Genomic DNA, 23,641 nt, shown 5'->3' with positions numbered 1-23,641 from the left:
TCCCATGATTCGCACGAGGCTGATGACGCGTCAGAAGAGGACGTGTCGGGTGGGTGCGCAGCAGCATTGCGAGGCCTGCGGGCCTGAGAGCCTGATTTTCGGGCCGGCTGTTCTTTGTTTTTCTGGCCCCTGGGTCTGGCCAGGCAGACCCTCGCAAAGTGCCCTTTCTTCCCGCAGTCGCTGCAGATCGCGGAGCGGGCTGGGCAGCGTGGGCGTGGGTGCTGGCCCTGCCCGCAGAAGTAGCAAGGTGTGCCCCCATGGTGAGCGGGTCGCCGCGTGGCGCAGGCCTGTAATACGGGCGAGTCTGAGGAAGTCCGGGGGGGCTGGCAGAGTCCGCGGGATGTAGGTCGAGCGGATGCCGGACACGAAAGAATCTCTGATGTGCAGGTTCATATGGACTTCCCCTGTCACATCCTGATGGTCACAGTCCCTGGCCAGCGCGGTGAGTTTCTCAACAAACTCGTCGAACGATTCCCCCGAGCGCTGCCGGCAGGTAGAGAGCAGATGCCGGGCGTGCACCTCATTAACGGGTTTGACAAACCGCTTGCGGAGCAACTCAATCGCTTCCTCATAAATCGTCGCCTTTTCGAGCGTGGCGGAGATTCTGTGACTCACCCGGGCGTGGAGTAGACGCAGCTTGCGTGGCCCCAGGATGGGAGTCGCTGCGGAGTCCAGGTAGGCCTCGAAGCACCGCAGCCAGTATTTAAAAATTTCCTTTGCCTCCGGCGTTCGTGCTTCCAGATTGAGCTTCTCTGGTTTTAGGCCTGCGTCCATCCTGAATCTAGTTTAGCCTAATAAATTGAGGTACCCTCAATAATGATGCTTAGAGATTAAACTGTAAAGAAGGCTTTATTCGGCTAATAACTATGCTACAGATTTGGACGAGAGCTGACTGCTATACAGACCATGAGGCAGGCCTTTATGTATGGCTCCCAGATGGGCGGAGCCAGAGGCGGAGTCCCCAGGGTTCCAAGCCTGGTCTTAAAGGGGACATCACCTTACATGATGATAAGGCAGTAACCGTTCATCACAGGCGGGGTGGGCTCAAACGGTTAAGATGACGGTCCTAGGACAGCACGGTCGTGCTGTGGTTAGCACTGCTGCCTCACGGCGCCGAGGTTCCAGGTTCGATCCCGGCTCTGGATCAGTGTCTGTGTGGAATTTGCACATTCTCCCCTTGTTTGCGTGGAATTTGCCCCCACAATCCAAAGTTATGCAGGGTAGGTGGATTGGCCACACTAAATTTCCCCTTCATTGGAAAAAATAAATTGGGTACTCTAAATGGTTTTTTTTTAAAAGATGACGGTCCTCCCAAGGTTTTTGTTTGTGTTTCAGAGTCTCCCGATTTTTTAAAGATCTGATGGACTGGGAGGGAGCCCCAATAGGGGAGGTGGCGCGTAAGTGGGAGGAAGAGTTGTGTAGGGAGTTGGAGGCTGGGCTGTAGGAGGATGCCCTGAAGAGAGTTAATGCGTCCTTGTTGTGCACTAGGCTTAGCCTTATCCAGCTTATTAAGGTGGTCCACATATGACTGTGGCTCAGACGAGCAGGTTCGTTGAAGGGGTGGAGGATGGATGTGGGCAGTGCACGGGTGGGCCCGCGAACCATGTCCACATGTTCTGTGCATGTCCAAAGCTTGGGGAATTCTGGCAAGGGTTTGCCGATGTCAAGTCGGAGGTTCTGAAAGTGAGGGTGGTCCCGAGTCCAGAGATGTCGATTTTTGGTGTGTCAGAAGACTCGGGAGTCCAGGGGGCGAGAGAGGCCGATGTCTTGGCATTTGCCTCCTTGGTAGCTCGGAGACGGATCTGGTTAGAATGGAGGGACTCGAGCCGCCTGAAGTCGGAGGTGTGGGTGAGCGACCTCGCAAGGTTTCGTAGGCTAGAGAAAATAAAGTTTGCCCCGGAGGAGGCAGCCGTTTATCGACTTTTTGGGGAAATATGAGCTGGGGGGGGGGGGGGGGGGATTAAAAGGGGGAGGCAGGGGGAATTGGATAAGGTGGGGGTTGGTTGGGGGGGGGGTATTTTTTGTTGTGCTGCTAATGTACAGCCATGTTGTCTGGTTTGGGGTTGTGTTTCTGTCCAATGTGTTCAAATTTAAAATATAAATGCCTCAATAAAATATTTTTCAAAAAAAATAGGATGGCCAGCTCCACATTTGTTTAGCTTTTCTTTTGGAAGCACTTATTTGTACTAGTCTACATAACCTTTACAACGTTACAGATTGCCTACTGTGACTTAACCAGAAATAGCATCTGCTAAATTATCCACCTGAACATCTTCACTTGAATAACTTTTTTGAAGATTGGCCTCTCCTCCCCCTCCCTGGGCTCACAGATCATTCCCTGCTCTGAGAGCCCGGCGTTTATCAGCCCCCGGCAGCCATCGCTCTTCTTCCTGCTTCCTCTTGCAGGCCCGGCAACGCTCACTTCAAAGCTCTTCCGCTGCCCGGAACTGCTAGAGCTGCCGGCCAATCTGATTGAGTGCCAGCCTTCGAGAGGGGGGGGGGGTGCTTTTCCTGTGTACTGCGGGGTCGATGTACCACAGTGGGCTTCTTCCAGGTGTGTTGACGTGACGTCTGAGTTCCCTTCCTGGAGGGGCGACATATCTGCCGCTCTGCAAAATCCGGCCCACAAGTGCTTTGTGAATATGCATGGTTGCACAAAGATTTAAAAATAATGTAAAAATAGACTTGCCTAGAATCATGGGGAGAAATGAGTTTAGACAGGTTCAACTATTCAAATGATACAAATAATAGCAAATTTAATGTGACTCTTAGGAATGAAACATTTTTTTAGAAACTGGTTGACGCTGACAGTCTGTTAATTACAGTCTGCAGTGGCTCCTGTTGCTTTGGTAACTGCTCACACTAGCTCTCTCCGTTGCTATATTTAACACTGTTGATTAAGCCACTGGGTTGCAGTGATATAAGTCATATTCCATTCTTATTTTTCCATTAGGATTTGGAGATCTTTACCAGTGTTTTGGAGATTCTGGGCAGGATTTAACTAAATGGGACCAAATTCCCATAGCGAGCTCATTTAGCAGCGCCAAGAAACACAACGCTATAAAACACCACCCGGGTTAGATAGGGGCCTCAGCGGGGAATACGCGCCCACCCTACCACCCCCGCACTCTAGCCCCTGCCCTCGCATCCACCCTCCGCCATACCACATCCTTCCCCCCAACCAGCCTCCACCCGCCAGTGGGGCATCAGCCAGTAGCCCCTATGGAGGGGCAATGGAAGGGTTTTGCAGAGTGTATCTCTGGCAAGGGCAGCGCCAACCAACGGTACCTCAGGCAATAGGGATGGGCGCCAGGGTCAGAGGCCCCCACAGTGCCAGGCACCAACGGGGCCAGGGGTGCAAGGATGACGTTGGGGGGGGGGGGGGGGACATGCAGGAACATGGTCCGCAGTGCCAACTGGGGGCACCATGTAGCCCCTTGGATGTAGTAGGGCATGAGGATACGCATCCTGCTAACATGTCAAGCCCTGCAGACATTGATATTGGAATACAACCAGCAACCGTGGTCATCCTCCTCATCACCGCAGCCCTGGTGGGTGCCCTGCAGCTATATGAGCTGGAGCAACTCGAGGAGGAGGAGGAAGCTGCAGTAGCGGAGCGTGCAGCAGCAGAGCAGGAGGCAGCCGCTCAGGATGAAGAGCTGGCCGTCGAACAGGCCGAGGAGGAAGTGGAAATGCAAAGGAGGCACAGCATGAGACCTTGTGTGTACTGACAGTGGGGGTGGCACGGTAGCACAATGGTTTGTACTGTTGCGTCAGAGCGACAGGGATCCGAGTTCGATTCCCGGCTTAGAATCATAGACTTTATAGTGCAGAAGGAGGCCATTCGGCCCATCAAGTCTACACCGGCCTTGAAAGAGTACCCTGCTTAAGCCCACACCTCCACCTACCCAGGCAACCCCACCTAACGTTTGGACACTAGGGCAACTTAGCGTGACCAAACCACCTTACTAAAACCTTACTAAATTGCACCGAGAAATGCAACTCACAATGTTCACGGACACTATTTGAAGAAGTTTGAAAGTTTAGCTTGATGCAGTTAACTTTACACAGGAAGTCTGTACAATGGGATGATTAAAGTGCCGATTTCTCATCAATGGCTCAAGCAAAGAAACAACAAACTAGTGTCTAAAATTCCAAAGCAGCACAGAGCCAGCAACTTTACATATTTACAGGAACAAATTGTAATATTAAACTAGTTGATTGTTTTTAATGGGATTTTCTCATGGACAAGAACTAGACAAGTTTTCAGCAAATCCATACATTTGGGGATTGTCTTGTAAATGTTTGATGACTGTAGGGGACCAGATGGAAGCTGGGTGCATGCGAATTAGGATGCTGTATTTGCTGAGACAGCTGTTCATTCTCGCGCTGCATAAATCACTTTGAAAGATATTAACAGTAATTTAGAGCAAATATGCAAATGTGAACATCATTCAAAAACGATAAAAGTTTGTAAAGAAATTTTAAGTGAAATTTCTTGATTTAAATAAGGGCTTCTTATTTAAAGAGGTACTGTAATGAGCATGTGTCTGAATATGAAAATCTCCTGCTACAATTATAATTTAGCCCCAGAGGCGTTTCAAGTTTCTCCCAGCTTGTTAAGAAAAATTTGGTTTTGAATTATTTTGGGAGTGTGGAATTCAAGCCTTCCATGATTTTAAAATCTCCACCTGATGGCCGTTTCATAAAATAGTTCATTCAGGATCAGCATCAGAACTGAAAAGGATGTTGGCCGTAATTTAGCGGGCCCAGTAGCCGCGGGCGCAAATCCCGTCATGGGCGCTAAATACCATGAGAGGTCAAAAACAGGATTTGCGCCGTCGAGATTTCAGAACACGATATTCTCCGCCCCTCCCCCCCCCATGATGACGAGATCATATTCATACCCAGGAAGGACACAAACCTGATTAATGTAAATTTGAATGCATCAGCATTAATTTAGCAGGCTTCTAAGTTGATGCTAAGTTGTACCTTCAGCCCTCATCAAATCTTACCACCCATTGGCCGTGATGTCACGCCGTCATGACCTCAGAGAGGGAGGAAAGAGGTGAGCACCACTGTCTCCAGGGAACAGAAGCTGCTGGATAGCTCACAAGTGGTGGGGCGTTGGGGAAATGAGAGAAAGAGAAGATCAGCTGTCGGAGGCAGAAGGCTTTACTCGCGGAGGGGGTGTGGGTTGAAGTTGGTGTCGGTGGTCTTTGGAGTCTGCTGTCTGTGATGTGTAATTCTGCTTTCAGTGCTGTGTGAGTATGCAGTCTGTGGCATGGGAGGCAAGAGTCTGGAGTCGGGGTGCCAGAGTGTCTGTGGGGCACATGAGGTGGGTGGGTGGGATGTGATGAAAGCCATGGCGCCGTGCCAGATGGCCGGGTAGATGCGATCCTGAAAGAGAAAGCAGCCCGGTATGCATCTCATTTGGGGCGCGGGGAGGGTGGGGGGGGGGGGGGGGGGGAGAACACACCGTTAACCTATGGATCAGTTGTCTAGGAGGCTTAAGCATTCAGGGATGACCACACTGTGTTCTCTGAATTATCCAGCCTGACTAAGCAGGGTGCCTGTTAGCTCTGCCTCTTCCTGATGGAGAAAGCAATTGTGCCCTGTTTCATTCCTGAAACTCATGCTCGTGACACTAATTGGTCGTCAAGAGTTAACTCATCACTACATCAGCTCCCTACAGTCTCAAAGTCATGGAATGACATTAATCCTCAGTTTTGAGGCCTCTAAAAGCTTGGTGGCACGGAATCAAGAGGTAAGGGGGTCACTTCGCTGCAAGGTCCCCAACACTTGCCACACAGGATCCATCTAAGGAGGATATATCTGACCAGTTGACCTCAGCTAGTCGGGATGAACGAGCACATTAACCTTCTGAAAGAAATCCCAGTGATAGCAAGCTAAAGGGAGTCTAAATGAGTGAGGCATATGTGAGGGGTAGCCCTGTTCTGGAGATGGGAGGGCACCAGAGATGTGAGCGTGCAAAGGCTGCCAGCAATGCTCTGGGACTGGCTACTTCCTGGTCAGGAAGGCCAATAGGTCAGGGGAGATAATGATGGGCAGCAGGTGCAACACCGCACTGACTCTCTCTCTCCTCTCTCTCATACCATGCTGGGTTCCGAGCGCTATCAGATAGAGCCAGTGGAGCCGGCTACCTTACTAATCACTGCACTGGAGGAACACAGACTCCAACAACAACGTGCGGTGGCTCTGAAGGGAGACCCTGCAGAACAAGACCAGGGCACCGCAGGGCAAGATCAGGGGCAGAAAGTCGCACCAGCTGTTTAGGGAGCAAGAAGGCACCGAAGAAGACCAAGGGTATACTGGACACGAGTGTCCTTCCTGGCGCTGTCCGACACCATGTGCCAATGAAGACGCCACCTAACTAAGGAGGCAGTGCAGCACCTGGGCCACGCCCTTGTGGACTTGGCGGCGGAGGCCATCCGCTCCCTGAGGCCGTCAAGGTCACTGGAGCCGTGAACTTCTTACCACTGGGTCCTTCCAGGGCCCCACCAAGGACCTTTGTATATAGGACAGGCGTTCACCCATAAGTGCATCGGTGAGGTGACACTGCATACAAGGGGTGTCAACTAAATCTACTTTAGCCTAGAACAGGCCCGGCTAGATCGGCCTAGTCTGCCACAGCTTCAGGGGGCGATAGACTGCACCCATGTTGCTCTCCATGCCCTGTGACACCAGGGATTTCCCTTCATCAACCGGAAGAGGTTCCAATCCCTCAATGTCCAGCTGGTGTGCAACCATCATAGAATCCTTACAGTGCAGAAGGAGGCCATTCGGCCCATCAAGTCTGCACCGGCCCTTGCTCTGATAGAGTACCCTACCTAGTCCCAACACCCACCCCTATCCCCGTAACCCCACCTTACATTTTTGGGCAATATTAGCATGGCCAATCCACCTAACCTGCATATGTTTGAACTGTGGGAGGAAACCGGAGTACTTGGAGGAAACCCATGCAGACACAGGGAGAAAGTGCAAATTCCACACAGATGCAGGTCATGCACGTGTGTGCCCGTTTTCCAGGGAGCATGCATGACAACTTCATCCTCAGCCAGTTGCAGATCCCTGGAGTCTTCGAGGGATGGCTCCTTGGGGCCAAGAGATATCCCCTCAGGTCGTGGCTAATGGCGCCAGTGCGGAGACCAGGTACAATGAGGCTCACAGTGCAACCTGATCTGTCATTGAGCGGTGCATCGGCCTGTAAAAGGCCCAGTTCTGTTGCCTTCAGAGGTCCGCTGGGGCCCTTCAATACAGCCCCCACATTGTTGTGGCACGCTGTACCTTCCACAACCTGACTCGGCAGTGGGGTAAGGAGCTTCCTGAGGATGATCTTCAGGAATGGCACGGGTCATCGGAAAAAGAGGACTGCTGAGCAGCCTGTTGGTGGAGGCCAGTGGAGGGGAAGGGACATTGTGATCCCTCTGTAACCGGGGGGTGAAGGTGGTCGGGATTTCAATCATCAGGGAGCTGGGGTTGGAGTGTCCTAGAGTGCCTGCTGCCCAGCAAAGTTGTGCGCTACATTCCTCTGTCCTTTTGCTCTAGAGGGGGATTAAGGGTGAGGGTCTAGGGTACACTGAATCATGCCTGAGTCATATCAGTACGAGTGAAACATTTGCACTGAGAGGGCCTAACTGTATAGTGGGTATGGAGGTCCAGTGATATCAGCTGTGTTCCGATGGGGAGAAGTGCCATGCCACTGGGAGGCGGATTAAAGATTCTGAGGCGCTAAAGTGGTGACCAACAATAACATTTAATTTAGTGAGATTTCAAACATTTACAGGTGACCATTGCTGGTGCCCGACTTCACCTCTGGCCATGCTGTGACCCGACAATTCCTTCGACTTCCAAACTCGTCTAGGTGTGTCCCCAGGATGCACATCAGAGGTGGAGGTGGTCTGCTGCTTTCCACGCCCTGTTGCCCGAGATCCCCTTGGTGGGCGCCCTTTGGAAGGCTGAGAGCTAGAGGGTAGCACTGGTGCTGTTGCGTCATCCTGTTCTGCCCGCTGTGCTAGACTTAGCCGGTCTCAGGAAGGGGGGATTCCGGACAGCAAGGTGGCGCGGTGGTTACCATTGTTGCCTCACGGCACCAAGGACCATGGTTTGATCCCGACCCTGGGTCACAGTCCTTGTGGAGTTTGCACATTCTCTCCGTGTCTGCGTGGGTCTCACCCCACAACCCAAAAAGATGTGAATTGGTCATGCTAAAATGCCCCTTGATTGGAAAAAAATTATTGGGTACTCTAAATTTATTTTTAAAAAAGGAAGGGGGGGGGGGGGATTCAGATTGGCTGGGCATTCCCAGGGTCCCTGGGTGGACTACCCCGGGCTGTGCTCCAGTTGATCCTCCTCCCTTAAGATGCTTGTGGGCCCCTGGGTTACTCCATGGGATGGAGGGGTGGCTGGACTGAGCTACAGAAGCCTCACCATCATCTGGCGCACCCAGTCCTGGAGGCCCACCATTGTCTGCACCATGCAGTTGAAGCCCTCAGTCACGTTCCTCAGGAACTGAGCCATGCCACGGTCATCTCCCACATGGATCTGACTTGAAGCCCCAGGCTTTCCACTGCAGACACCACCCTTGCAGTGCTGGCCTGGGTGCCACGCATTGACGGCATCATCTCCTGCAACAGAACCGTAGAATCCATAGAGACCCTACAGTGCAGACGGAGACAACTCGGCCCATGAGTCTGCACCAGCCGGCTTTGCGAATCCTCCATTTGGTCTTGCAGTCGGTGGTTAACACCCCTCCTAGTATTCCCGGCTCTGCGTTTGCATCTCAAGCAGTTGAGAGACCAATGTGTCCAGAGGCACAGCAACTGGCTGGGGCAAAACTGAGTCCTGGGATCAAGCAGACCTCCGATTGTCTGATCCCTGGGATGTTTGTGCTTCCAACTGATGTACATCAGAAGCAGTATGATGCTAACCAGATAGTGACCTAAAAGCCAATCTGCTAAGACGGCTATCAAGATATGTGTCTCTGTGCTGGTGGATGGTGCAGATGATATCTGCGATGTATCTTCGCTGACCTCCTCTGATATCCCCTCCAAGGTGGTGTCAAGGGTGGGCAGTGGGACCCTGCTAGTGGATGGGCCAGGCTGAGCAGATGATGTTCCTGCAAGGAATGGGACATGGTATTAGTAGATGGCCAGGGCAATGGTCTGGGATACACAGAACTCGCTTGAGTCGGGTCATAGAACATTTCGAACATAGAAAATAGAACATACAGTGCAGAAGGAGGCCATTCAGCACCGCCGACCCCCCAAGCCCTCACTTCCACCCTATCCCCGCTACCCAATAACCCCTAAGCTTTTTGGTCTCGACGGGCAATTTATCATGGCCAATCCACCTGACCTGCACGTCTTTGAACTGTGGGAGGAAACCGGAGCACCCAGCGGAAACCCATGCAGATACGGGGAGAACGTGCAGACTCCGCACAGACAGTGACCCAGTGGGGAATGAAACCTGGGACCCTGGCGCTGTGAAGCCACAGTGCTATCCACTTGTGCTACCGTGCTGCCCAGGATCATCTGGATGAATGTGCAATAGCTCCTCCCTTTTCTCCCGCAGGTCCACTTCGCTCTCTAAGTTGACCAATGATGCCACCGTCTCCCGTGTTGGATTTGTGATCTTACTGGAGGGTCTCCTGCCAGCTCGAGAGTTGACTGTTTCCCTTCTCTCCTCTTCGGCATCAAGCAGACGGTTGAGTGTCCCTTTCGTGAAGCGAGGAGCTGGCTTCTTTGCTGCCATCCTCCTGGCTTGACTGTGAGCAAGTGCTGTGGCGCTGCTTAAATGCAGTGCCCCCTTGATAGATGTGCTCAGATGACTCTTCTTTCCCCCACCCCCGGCCGGGGTAGGTGAATCAAATTTTTAATTTGGCTAATTTTTTTCAAAGTGTCTGAAATATGCGGTCCGGATCTTGCACCGCAGGCTCTGTTGCAGTCAGCTCCAAGATGCTAAGGGTCATCTCCTTCGCAGAGCTCAGGGGACATAGACCCCAGTTTTGCACTGCACCCTCCTATTGTGTGCGATGTTGTCCTGCAACAGAGAGGATAGAATGTCAGTGTGGTGAATGTATAATTACTGATAATTGACCAGTGCACTGTGTTATGTTATTAACCCTGTGGGCTCTACCTATGGGTCACTGTGTGGCTTCACCCACAGGGGATATGTTGGGGCATGTACGGGAAGTATAAGAGCTGCTGACCTGCGGGGCCGCCTTCAGTGTTGTACCGGTCACAGGCAGGCTCAGTTCTAAGCTGATTAAAACCACGGTTTACTTCTCCACGTATCTTCGAGTGAATTGATGGTCACATCAATTTAATCAGCTTAAAATACTACTATGGAATCAGCCCTCAAACCTGACAGACTGGAACTCGATCCACAGGCCGTGGTGTTAGACGTTTTAGTAGCTGTGAAATGAAGAGTCTAAAGTACTTGTTTCTTAAAGTTCTGGTATCAGCTGTTATACGTTTTAGTTACCGTTGTATGAAGAGTCAATAGTCCTGTTCCTTTTCACCAAACACCATTTATTTCACTTCCACAGCCTCTGCACAAAACTCTTAACAACACACCACCTGACAGAGACCACCTGAAGCCCCTTTACATATCAGTGTCAATTAATGGACACTTAACATAAATGAGACAATAATTGCAATGTCTCTTAACCCATTACTTAACACGTGGAGGCGAAATAAATTTTTTCACATTGGCTTCGATACTTCAAGGCCTATCTCGCCGTGTCGTCTACGCCATCCGTCACTGACGAACAGAAGCTGAGCCTCCTCCACGCACGGGTGAGCCATCGCATTTCTGTCCAGCTCGACGAAGCCGCTTCCTATACAGAGGCCCTCGCACTACTCGAACGCCTCTATGTGCGGCCTGTGAACGAGGTATACGCGCGACACATCTTCACCACTCACCGCCAGCGCCCCGGGGAGTTGCTAAATGATTACCGACGCGACCTCAAAGCCCTCGCGCGCAACTATAACTACCAGGCCGTTACGGCCACTCAGCACATGGAGCTCGCCGTCCAAGACGTTTACGTGGCAGGGGTCCGATTGAACTATGTGAGACAGCGCCTGCTCGAAAAAGGGGCCCAGGACCTGGACGACACGGTAAAACTGGATACCTCTCTGGAAGCCGCTTTTCAGAGCCTTACTGCGTTCCCGGCTGATCACGCGACCCCCTCGTGGGCCGCCGACCCGAGACGTCCCATGCCTGTGCCGTGCAGCCGCCCGCCCATCATGGGGGGCTACCCTGCTACTTTTGCGGCCAGTCCCAACACCCCCGACTGCACTGTCCAGCCCGCAACGCGAACTGCAGCAGCTGCGGGCGAAAAGGACACTTCGCCAAGGTCAGCCTGGCCAGGTCTAAGAACTCAAACTCACAGACCTGATCCACAGACTCACAGGCCCGCAGACCCCGCAAGGTGGCATCGTGTCTGCCGACTCCGCCTCCGCATAACATGTACGACTCATGGGGGCCGCCATCTTGGCCATCCTCCCCCACGCGGCCGGCCACATGCGACCCATGGGGGCTGCCATCTTGGACGCCATCTTCCTCGCCGCCCGCCACGCTCGACCAACGGGGGTTGCCATCTTGGCCGCCATCTGCTACGCCGCTCAACGCGTATGACCTACACGGACAGCCATCGCGGGGCCGCCCCAGCACCTCCGATCACGCCGCCGGCTACCCACACCTCAGCGTGGTCACCCTGGACCTAAGCACCTCCGGAGCTCCATGATGGCCGTCCGGGTTAACGGGTACGCGACACCTTGCCTTTTCGACTCCGGGAGCACAGAGAGCTTCATTCACCCGGACATGGTAAGTCGCTGCTCGCTACCAATATTCCTGACGCAACAAACCATATCCCTCGCCTCTGGGTCGCACTCGGTGCAAATCCAAGGGTGCACTGATACGCTAATTTTCAACTATATGTGCTCCCAGACCTCTGCGCTCCTCTCCTTTTGGGACTCGAATTCCAGGAGCCTAACTCTTAAGTTCGGGGGGCCCCTGCCCCCGCTCACCATATGCAGCCTCACGACCCTAAAAATCGACCCCCCCCCCCCCCCCCACCCCCCCTTCGCAAACCTCACCGCCGATTGCAAGCCAGTAGCCACCAGAAGCAGGCGGTATAGCATGCAGGACAGGACGTTCATTAGGTCCGAGGTCCAGCGTCTCTTGCGGGAGGGGGTCATAGAGGCCAGCAATAGCCCCTGGAGAGCTCAGGTGGTGGTCGTCAAGACCGGGGAAAAGCCAGCCCATTAACCGGTTTACGCAACTCGATGCGTACCCCCTTCCCCGGATTGCAGACATGGTAAATCAGATCGCGCACTGCCGTGTGTTCTCCACGGTGGATCTGAAGTCTGCATACCACCAGCTCCCAATCCGCCTGGAGGATCGCCACTACACGGCGTTTGAGGCAGACGGCCGCCTTTTCCATTTCCTCCGGGTCCCCTTTGGCGTCACGAACGGGGTTTCGGTGTTCCAACGAGCGATGGACCGAATGGTGGGCCAGTACGGGCTGCGGGCCACGTTTCCATACTTGGACAATGTCACCATCTGCGGTCATGATCAGCAGGACCACGACGCCAACCTCCACCGATTTCTCCAAACCGCCCAAAAACTCAACCTCACCTACAACAAGGAGAAATGCGTTTTCCGCACAACCAGGCTAGCCATCCTCGGCTACGTCGTGGAAAACGGGGTCCTAGGGCCCGACCCTGACCGTATGCACCCCCTCCTACAACTCCCTCTCCCTCACTGTCCCAAGGCCCTGAAGAGGTGCCTTGGATTTTTCTCCTATTACACCCAGTGGGTCCCCCAGTATGCGGACAAAGCCCGCCCACTATTTAAGGCCACCCTCTTTCCACTGGCAGCCGAGGCCCGCCAGGCCTTCAACTGCATCAAGGCGTACATCGCCAAAGCTGCGATGCGCGCGGTGGACGAGTCCGTCCCCTTCCAGGTGGAGAGCGACGCCTCAGAGGCCGCTCTCGCCGCCACCTTCAACCAAGCAGGCAGACCGGTAGCGTTTTTTTCACGCACCCTCACCACCTCCGAAATTCGACACTCCTCGGTTGAAAAAGAAGCCCAAGCCATTGTGGAAGCCGTGCGGCACTGGAGGCACTACCTCGCGGGTAGGAGGTTTACCCTCGTCACCGACCAATGATCGGTTGCCTTCATGTTTGACAATACGCAGCGGGGCAAGATCAAGAATGATAAGATCTCGAGGTAGAGAATCGAACTCTCCACCTATAAGTACGATACAGAATATCGTCCTGGGAAGCTGAACGAGCCCCCAGATGCCCTGTCCCGCGGCACATGCGCCAGCGCGCAAGATGACCGACTACGGGCTATCCACAATGACCTCTGCCACCCGGGGCTCACCCGGCTCGCCCATTACATCAAGGCCCGCAACCTGCCCTACTCCACCGAGGAGGTCAGAGCTATAACCAGAGACTGCCAAATCTGTACGGAGTGTAAACTGCACTTCTATCGACCGGATAAGGCCCACCTGGTAATGGCATCCCGGCCCTTTGAACGCCTCAGTATCGATTTCAAAGGGCCCCTCCCCTCCAATAACCACAACACCGAACTTCCTTAACATCATAGATGAGTTCTCCCGCTTGCCATCCTCTGCCCTGATATGCCTATCCCCACTGTCATTAAAGCCCTGCATAGTGTCTTCACCCTGTTTGGTTTCCCCAGTTATGTCCACTGCGACAGGGGCTCGTCGTTCATGAGCGACGAACTGCGTCAGTACCTGCTCAGTAAGGGCATCGTCTCGAGCAGGACTACCAGTTATAACCCCAGGGGAAACGGGCAGGTGGAGAGGGAGAATGCGACGGTCTGGAAGACCGTCCTACTGACCCTGCGGTCCAGGAATCTCCCAGTTTCTCACTGGCAGGAGGTCCTCCCCGATGCGCTCCACTCTATTAGGTCCCTTCTTTGCACGGCCACAAACCAGACTCCTCATGACCATTTGTTTGTTTTCCCTAGGGGAGCTACCCCAGGGGCCTCGCTTCCGCCCTGGCTGATGACACCGGATCCAGTCCTCCTCCGAAAATATGTTTGGAGCCATAAGACCGACCCCCTGGTAGAGAGGGTCCAGCTCCTGCACTCCAACCCACACTATGCGTACGTCGAACACCCCGATGGCTGGCAAGACACCGTCTCCCTCCGGGACCTTGCGCCCGCAGGCTCCAACACCACTCCCACTACTGCATCCCCCACACTATGTCTCGTCCAACCTCCCATGTTCAGTGCCCCCACCCCAATATGGTTCCCGCGCTCCCTCCCACCCGCCGCACCGGTCCACAGGAATGAAGCTCCGGAAGAGCCGCTCCCGGAGTCCACGCCTGTGCCTGCTCCGGACCCACTTCCACAGCCACCCAAGCGGCTGCAACACCAGTGCTTCGGCGGTCGCAACGTACGATCCGGGCACCGGACTGACTGAATCTATGAGCCCGTCACCCCCGCCGGACTTCATTTGTAAACAGGGGGTGAATGTGGTGAATGTATAATTACTGATAATTGACCAGTGCACTGTGTTATGTTATTAACCCTGTGGGCTCTACCTATGGGCCATTGTGTGGCTTCACCCACAGGGGATATGTTGGGGCATGTACGGGTCCGCCCATGGCTCCACCCCCTTTACAGGAAGTTTCAGAGCTGCTGACCTGCGGGGCTGCCTTCAGTGTAGTACCGGTCACAGGCAGGCTCAGTTCTAAGCTGATTAAAACCACGGTTTACTTCTCCACGTGTCTTCGAGTAAATTGATGGTCGCATCAGTCAGTGATTGTGTAGTACTGTGTTTGGATGATGTGCCTGCCATAGCTGAATTGCTGGAGTTATGTGGAGGCAGTGTGAGGTGGGTGTGAAGCTGTCAGCATTGATAGGTCTGTAAGGATGAGGGTAAAGGGCATGATTCAACCAAAAGGCTGCTGAGTATTTTGTGTAGGTTTGACAGGCTGTTTTCTGCCAGCTTGTTGGGTGAGATCCGTACCAGTATTCACGCACAATTAGTCGTTTTTTGGGGCCTTGGGGAGTTTCTAAGCCCACACTTAGAAATTTCTGTCAGCAATGGGGAGCTGAACTCACCGGCGAGACCGACTCCTCAGAGATCGGGGCGCTATTTTGAAAGGGTGACAATATTTCTAAATGAGGGTCTCCCACGCCCACAGGCAATGTCGTTCCTCGCACACATGGGCCTTACCCCACATCCCCCCAAGTGAGGACACCCCGCTATGGGATCACTGAGGGCCCCCCTTTCCTCCCCCCCCCCCCCCTTTTCAGGCCTCTCCCCTTTCAGAATCCCCAACCTTCACTCTCTCTCCCCCCCCCCCCCCCCCTTTTCAGGCCTCTCCCCTTTCAGAATCCCCAACCTTCACTCTCTCTCCCCCCCCCCCCCTTTTCAGGCCTCTCCCCTTTCAGAATCCCCAACCTTCACTCTCTCCCCTCCCCCCCCCCCCCCCCCCCCCCCCCCCCATTGATAAGACCCCTCCATACCTGCCTTTCATCCACCCTTCAAACCCCCCCCTAACACCCCTTGCATGGTCATGGTCCCCCTCAGGTCCCGATCCTTGGCAGTACCACCCTGACACCCGGGCACCATGGCACTGCCATCCAGGCACTTTGGCAGTGCCAGGGTGGCAGTGTCCAGGTGCCAGGCTGGCAGTGCCAAGATGCCCAGTGACAGAGGGAGAGCCAGGATACCACCCTGCCTTGTCCCCAACCTCCCAGGGGTCTCCTATGGCATGGGAGACCTGCCAGGTGCCATTATGCCAGTACTAAACAGCACCCGGTCGAGGCCTCACTGGGGAGGTCGTTAGTTCTCAGGGGCACCAGGAGAATCATGAATCATGCACATGCATATTTAAATGAACCTAATGGGTCATTCAAATATGCTGATCTGGATCTTGCCCAGGTTCGGTTGAATCTCGCGAGACCTCTCGAGCATTGCGAATCTCACGAGAGGCCTGTTGCCTCAATGGCCATGTCACGACACCAAGTTGGGCGCGAGGAGGCTGGTAAATCGCGCCCAAAATTTCTGCCTGTTAGACATAAGTCCAGAGTTCCAGGGACTGGTGTTGGTAAGTGACGGAGGTGTGATGCAGTGAGCAGCATGACAGGTTGGTGCTGCGGTGGGTAGGAGATAAAATGAATTCACTAGTGTTGACCACCCATGTAACCTCATTGGGATCCTGATGCACTGGTGCTAAGATCGACATTCTCAGACTTGACCTTCATAGCCACTTGCTCCCACTCTATTCTGAGTATGTTCCGAGGGTCCCTGGCCTCTTGCGGGACCACTGATGTCCCTCCTCCTGCCCACCTGCAGCACATGCCTCCAGCAGCCAGCAGTCTGGATCCTTCAGATTATAGTGGTGCCCATTTTTCATGAATTTCCACTGCGGCAATCTTTTTTCCCACCTTGCCTTTAAGCAACAGCCTTTAAGGAAAAGCCTGCACCACGTGGTTGTGAAACATCACTGCTGGCACTATGTGCAGACCATGCTGGCAGCGTTGTGAAGAGAAGACCAACACCGGACATCCAAATTCTGTCACTGAGATCATTAGGAAGAGATGGGTAGACCAATTTGCGTCTTATCCACCTCAGTCTCAATGGGTGCAAGCCTGTCCCCATGCCCAATTTCTCATTTGCTTTTTTTTTGATGAGTGTGGAGTAATTTGCTGACTTACAGGCAATCAGCATCAGTGAGCTAATGCTTGATGACTCAGACTTACAATGTTGTGATGAGTCTAATTCAAATGAAGATTCCTTCTATAATATAAAACATAATAGGGAGAAAGTATTTGGCATCAAAATAATTCCTCTACGCATCTGTAGTATTTCCCTTTCAAGGCTTGACTATTCACACTTTCATTCAACAAAACCTTGAAATATTTTGTTTGTGGTAAATTCTGACTTAGGATCTTGCCGATTTCCCAAATTTCAAATGTACAATTATGTAATAGAATAAAGTACGAGTACTGAAAACTTCTCACTAGAGGCAAATATTACTGAATTATTTTTGCACGAAGCAGCAGCAACAGGTCCCGTATCTCCAAAATAATAATGCTGAACTTTTGCAGGGTGTACTAAAACAACTGATAAAGCAACTGGAGAAAGAGAAGAAAAGCTTTGAAAACCAGCTGAAAAACTACGAGTGGAGAATAGAGCAAGAAGCAAAGGTTTGTCTCCCACCTTTTGTTCAGCAGTTTGGAAGCTTCATGGTTAACACTATATCGGTCTACCTCATGTGAAAATAATTGGATAAATTTACTCATCCTGCTTTCTCTGGGGAATCACACCATGGTTTTGTAGTTCTCTGTCCAACTCACATATTGTTTAAGCGGAGTTCTTAGAAGTGTGGGATCAGTCAATTTATCCTAAACATAGCTTGTACCCACCTGAGCCTGAAAGCATTAACCAATTCCAAACAGCAGATTTGCAATAGATGATAGGATTGGAGGCTCCAACTTTACAATTTATGGGAATTTAGTTTTTTTTTCAAATTTGAACTGTGGAATGTTTACATATTTTCTTTGGCTGTGGTAAATTACAGATTATATGGTACTATCTGGCAACAGTGAAACGTTGCTGAGACCTAGAATTGTCAATGCTTTTCGCTTGACTCCTTGGTATAGACTGACAATTATCTTGCACTTGAATGTTGTGTTTGTTATCTCCCTTAACTCCACTCTCAGAACTTGAATGTGCATTTATTCTTGATGCTACAGGAGTATTAGGTATAATGCTATTGGATAAGTCTCACGATGGACACCTATTCCTCCTCAATGTTGCTCCATTTGGGACAGTCACTCATATGATTATATCCCAGTCTAGATTTTGATATTTCCCCAGGGTACCATGTCCTCTCTTGCGGGTGGATCAATATATCTAGTGGTGTTGCTTGTGTTTGAAATACTGGCCTCCTTACATTTCAAAACCAGTCACTTTACTCTCTGCACCACCCTTTCTGCTTGCCCATTTGACCATGGATAGTGTGAGAGTGACTTAATGTGGTTTACTGTCCACTTTGCACGCATCTTGGAAGGGTTTACCCCTGTACTGTGGTTCAACACTATCTCTTCCCGGGGAACCAAAATGACTGAAAATTGCGCTCATTGTGTTTGCCACCAATGCAACTAACGTATCCCTCAGTTGGCTAACAATAGGAAAGTTATCGATAAAAAGTAAGAAATTTGCAGACGTAATCCAGAACATGTGAGAAGTCGTCACCTCTGACAGTAAATAAGCTACTCTTGACCATGATGTAACTGATTGTCATGAGGTCGGAATGGCTCTTTTATGTTGACTCGGCTGATGCTGTTGACATGCATCACACATCCTTGCAGCTCGTTCTGTGTGTTGCAAACAGGACGGGGTTAATTTAAGTAACTCCTATTTCTCCGCTCACTACCTGTCTGTAAACAGAAGGATTTCTCCCTTTATTAGTGGTGTGGTATTTTCCCCAACCCTTAAATCTGGAGCGTTCCAATCTTCTATGAATAACTAGCACAATAAACCCGAGATAAGGTAAAATAAAAGAGGTTGGTTTATTTCACATGCACACAAATTGTAGGAAAGGGGTTTCGAAATGTCCACCCGTTTTGGACTCATACAATAAAAGGGAAAGAAAGGGGTTCAGGGCAAGACCACAACAACAATACCGTTTATGGTTTTACATGTGTCCAGAGTCCAGAATCAAAAGTCTAATGGAGGGTTTCTCCAGACGGTAGGTTTGTTGACTGTCGCAGGGTGATCCATCTTTCCAGAGGTGAGACTTCCACAAGGGGAGAGTTGAATTAGGCATCTAGGCCCCACTTCCGAAGTTCCAGTAGTTAATAGTGTGCATCAGCACGGTAGCATTGTGGATAGCACAATTGCTCCACAGCTCCAGGGTCCCAGGTTTGATTCCGGCTTGGGTCACTGTCTGTGCGGAGTCTGCACATCGTGTCTGCGTGGGTTTCCTCCGGTTTCCTCCCACAGTCCAAAGATGCGCAGGTTAGGTGGATTGGCCATGATAAATTGCCCTTAGTGTCCAAAATTGCCCTTAGTGTTGGGTGGGGTTATTGGGTTATGGGGATAGGGTGGAGGTGTTGACCTTGGGTAGGGTGCTCTTTCCAAGAGCCGGTGCAGACTCGATGGCCCTAATGGCCTCCATCTGCACTGTAAATTCTATGATTCTATGATCAGGGCCAGGTGATTGTACCTGGACTTCTGCTGCTACCTGTTTGATGGTAAGATGGTAGACAGACACAGGCTGCTGCCTGGAGGCCTGCTCTCTTCAAAGGTCAAACAGGGACTGAAGATAAGATCCAACACCTTATTAATTATAAGTATTTTGACAGCTCAAGTTTCAGTCATATGACAGAATGGTTTCTGGTATGAGCCATGACTAATCAGGGTAAAACCTTGTCCATTTTTAAAATAAAAGTGATATTTTTTACAGAGTAGTCTGGTTGACGTAGATATGTATTTATTTTTCTTCCCACCTCAACCAGACATATGCTATTATTGATCACTGGCTAAAAAAAATGGTCTTGCGAGTAAGTTGGCTTGTTTCTTTAATGCCCATGATGTAACTGGGTAAGGATATCTTGATGAAGTTCTGGTATCAGCTGTTATACGTTTTAGTTACCGTTGTATGAAGAGTCAATAGTCCTGTTCCTTTTCACCAAACACCATTTATTTCACTTCCACAGCCTCTGCACAAAACTCTTAACAACACACCACCTGACACAAGGGCCACCTGAAGCCCCTTTACATATCAGTGTCAATCATTGGATACTTAAACTAAATGAGACAACTAATTGCAATGTCTCTTAATGCATTACTTAACTTTTAACCCATTACTTAACAATCTCCCCTTCCTTGGAGAAAAAAATAATTAGGTGAAAACAAAATTTAAAGAAACTCAAAAACACACACGCAATTCCCCCCCTTTTTTTTTTAAATAAAAAGAAATCACAGAAACAGGCACCCTTCATTAACAATATCCAAAAGTTAAATTTCTGTCAATATCTGAGATATATAAAAGGCCATATCCACCGCCTCTACAAAGCTTAACGTCTCAGCAGCCAAAGTGCTTTCGATCACTTTCCTTATTTTCTTTTCCCACACGAGGACAACATTTACCATTGTTCCCCAAGAGGAAAATTATAAAACCTCCTGTGCTTGATTTGTATAGGATGCATCACTATAAACTATGAGTTTCAAGTGCCTAAGGTCACCTAAAACCAGGAACCTCAAAACACACTCATGCATTTTTAGTTTGGCCAAACGATTTATTTGCTCTTATTATGACTTCCACTTTGGGATCATTCATTTTTGTACTCAACTCTAAGACATCAAAACTCACGCCCGGTCTAGTCTGTCTACCTAACCAATTCAGTTGTCCAATTAAACTTTGCAGTTGCTCTTTTTCCATCTTTGAAACCTTGCATCTTTTTGTGAAAACCCGGCCACGACTAATTGCTATTGGGCTGATGCTTTCCAAATAAGATTGCTGACATAAAGTACATCAAAACTCGCGTCCGGTCTAGTCTGTCTACCTAACCAGTTCACTTGCCCAATTAAACTTCACAGCTGCTCTTTTTCTATCTTTGAAACCATTGCGTCTTTTTGTGAAACTCAACCACGACTAATTGCTATTGGGCTGATGCTTTCCAAATAAGATTGCTGATGTAAAGTTGCCCCTAACATAGTCTGTCCGATTTCCAGTCCAATATATTTAAATGCACCGGAAGCCTGACTTCCGACCCTGAATTCTTTCCTCAAACCAGAGATTACAAAAGCTTCAAAATCATTAGTCCCACCCCACAAAAATTATTTGACATCATAAAGATGCCAGAAAGGTTCCCTTTATAGTGCCAGTAAAACATTACCGGATCTACTTTCAACTGCTAACAGCCTAACTTTAACAAAACTGACCTTACCGAAAAATACCAGACTCTAGATGCAACATTTAAACCACATACACATTTGTTCAACTTCCAGAATACCCCTTCTGTGTTAGCTGCTTCTTTAGGAGGACGGAGGAAAATGTCTCTCTGGAGCTGACGCCCCTGCAAGAAGGCAGCTTTCATATCTATAGATTTGCATTCCCATGCCTTTGTGGCTAAAAGAAGATCTTTAAAATGAACCTTTCCTGCTGTAGGTGAATCTACCCTTAAATCCTGATCTTCTAATCTTTCTTCAAATCCCCTTGCCACAAGCCTGGCCTTTGCCTAATAAGTTCCATCCGGAAGAACCTTTTCCATGCAAATCCATCTGTGGGACAGAGCTCTTTGCCCCCTATCCGGTACTTCCGTGTATACCCCAAATTCACTCCAACTATGCAGTTCTTGCTGTTTAGCATCTTTGATAACTTTTCATATAATTTATTGGAAGCCACCAAAATCTCACGTGCATGTGGGCTTCCACTCCTATTAGTATTCGTAGTCTTACTCATGTTCCGAGACCTTGATAAACTACGCCCCCTCTCCCGCCTGGTAACTTGTTCTATACTGCTACTGCTTGATCTTTCCGATCTGCTGTGGGATGTCCTTTCAAAATTCTCGACCCTTTTCTGCGGACCTGTTCACTAACCGATGTACTATCTGAACTGGCACTGCGTTCCTGTGACCTCCATTTTTGAACTTTGTGTTCCCAATCCATTGTCTTAACTCCCTCCCCTGAATGCTGTCCATTCAACCAATGTTTATACTTTCCAGTGGCCTTCCCTGCTCTAATAACAATTGCATCCTTCCATTGACTAGATCCTTCAGGCAAGTATGTCACCTTTGTACCAACTTTTGGTAGTTGTCCTTTCGAAAAAATGGCCTTATCCCAGATCTTAAGGTCCACAGCCACAATGTTGTTAAAATCCCTGGCCAAAGGTAGGGTTACTATCGGTCGTGCTGGTGTCCTTCTGTACTTCCTACAAACTTCACAGCAATCACTAACCTGTTCTATCAGTTTAGTATAGTCTTCATCCCTAACCCCTGCATCCTTTGATACATTTTTCAGGCCTCCGAGTAGACGGATGTGCAAATTGCCTATGCAGTTTTAATACAACAAGCTTTTTATCAGCTAAAGTCCCATTTTCAACTGCCATTAACACATCCTTAACCACTCCACTTGAAATATTATTTGTCAGTAATGGAATACAATAGTGTCCTGACTGTGTAAATTGTAAGTCCACTGTCTTCCCAAAAACTGTTGCCTTATCCCGTTTGTGTGCTTTCTTCATCGACGGTCTGCTCAGAAGCAAAGGTATCTCACTTGATACAACATCCGTGCTAATGAAATGATTCACTCTGGCAATATTGCAAGGGATCACCACTCTTTTCAGCGACTTCAGAGTATTATCATCCCCAAACCTGAAACTTGTGGAACTTTCAAATTCCTTAACCTTGTTACGACTTTCAGCATTCAAGGAGTCCAGGTAACATTTAAACCAGTCAATTCCACACACAGTAGATGTGCAGCCACTGTCCAATACAGCACAATTGAAGGATTCTGCAACCAACACCCTCATTACTGGTGTAAAACTGCTTGTTAATAGGACAATGTCTTCTCTCTGAACACTATCTTTTTCCTCTTCTGACTCTTCCGTGTCATGTGTTGCATCAAACACTCTATCATAACGTTTTGGACAGTTGAAGACATAATGGTATTGAGAGTCACATCGAAAACATCGATTTATCATGCCCCGTGCATTTCTGGGGTTCATCTTCCTACTGTAAGTTCTAACTGGGTTTCTGTCTTAATAATTTACGTGTCTCGATCTCCTTCTATAGTCTTGAGCCCTATTCGTAGCCGTTCAATTTTGCCATCCTGTTAGTAGTGTATCTTCCATATTCTGCTTTATAGCAGACTGACCTATTTGAGTCATCAGAGCCATCGGAATCGAATGTTTCCCCAGAAACTTCTTTAAAGCTTTTGTCATCTGATCGAATAAGGTATCCTCACTCCTGTCAAAACCAGGAGCCTATCCATGTTGCTCACTCTAACACAGTCAAGTAATTTAAAGACCAACACAGACTGTGGAAATTCCAGGTTGTGTTTCTGCAGCCTTTTATATAATCTGCCAAATTACATTATATAGTCTTCCATGGAGAATTCCTCTATTTTCCGGAACTTATCAAATTCCGACCATGCTTCATACACACTTAACAAGTCATCTTTCTTGTAAATCTTATCCATATATTGTAATAGAGTCTCCAGACCTTCTTCGGAGTCTAATTCTTCCAATTCCAGCTCAGAAAGCACTTTGTTTCGGATTTTACTGCCATATGGTAGAGAAAGAGCCAATGCCACACCTTGGTTTCTCTTTCCCAAGGCAGTTACCTTAGTACACATAACTACTGCACTTCTCCATTGGTCGTACGATTCCCTTTCAGAAAATAAGGGGGGATAGTCATATTCAGCCATCTTTATCCTGGGTTCAGCCATGTATCTTTTTTTTTTCTTCTCACTCACTTCTTGGTTTGATCAGGAAAAGTTGTATCTTTCAAACCTTCACATTTGCACAGCAACCATCCTCTGCTACCATTGTTATACGTTTTAGTTACCGTTGCATGAAGAGTCAATAGTCTTGTTCCTTTTCACCAAACACTTATTTCA

The 23,641-nt window shown here is 49.8% G+C and overlaps 1 protein-coding gene across 3 annotated transcripts in view; it reads left to right on the top strand.

The window, feature by feature from the left end:
- ccdc169 (coiled-coil domain containing 169) overlaps window positions 1-23,641 on the top strand; it is a 144,506-nt gene that overhangs the window by 59,887 nt on the left and 60,978 nt on the right. For all 3 annotated transcript variants that reach the window (XR_011935219.1, XM_072477035.1, XM_072477034.1), the window contains exon 5: window positions 17,122-17,220. Coding sequence is in view for 2 of the 3 variants with exons in the window: in XM_072477035.1 (XP_072333136.1) it covers window positions 17,122-17,220 (99 nt within the window). In the remaining variant the exon portion in view is untranslated. The remainder of the gene's footprint in view (window positions 1-17,121; window positions 17,221-23,641) is intronic.

Source organism: Scyliorhinus torazame, chromosome 15, assembly GCF_047496885.1.
Source record: "Scyliorhinus torazame isolate Kashiwa2021f chromosome 15, sScyTor2.1, whole genome shotgun sequence".
NCBI lineage: Eukaryota > Metazoa > Chordata > Chondrichthyes > Carcharhiniformes > Scyliorhinidae > Scyliorhinus > Scyliorhinus torazame.
The sequence above is the reverse complement of the archived record's forward strand: the minus strand, read 5'-3'. Positions and strand labels throughout refer to the sequence as shown.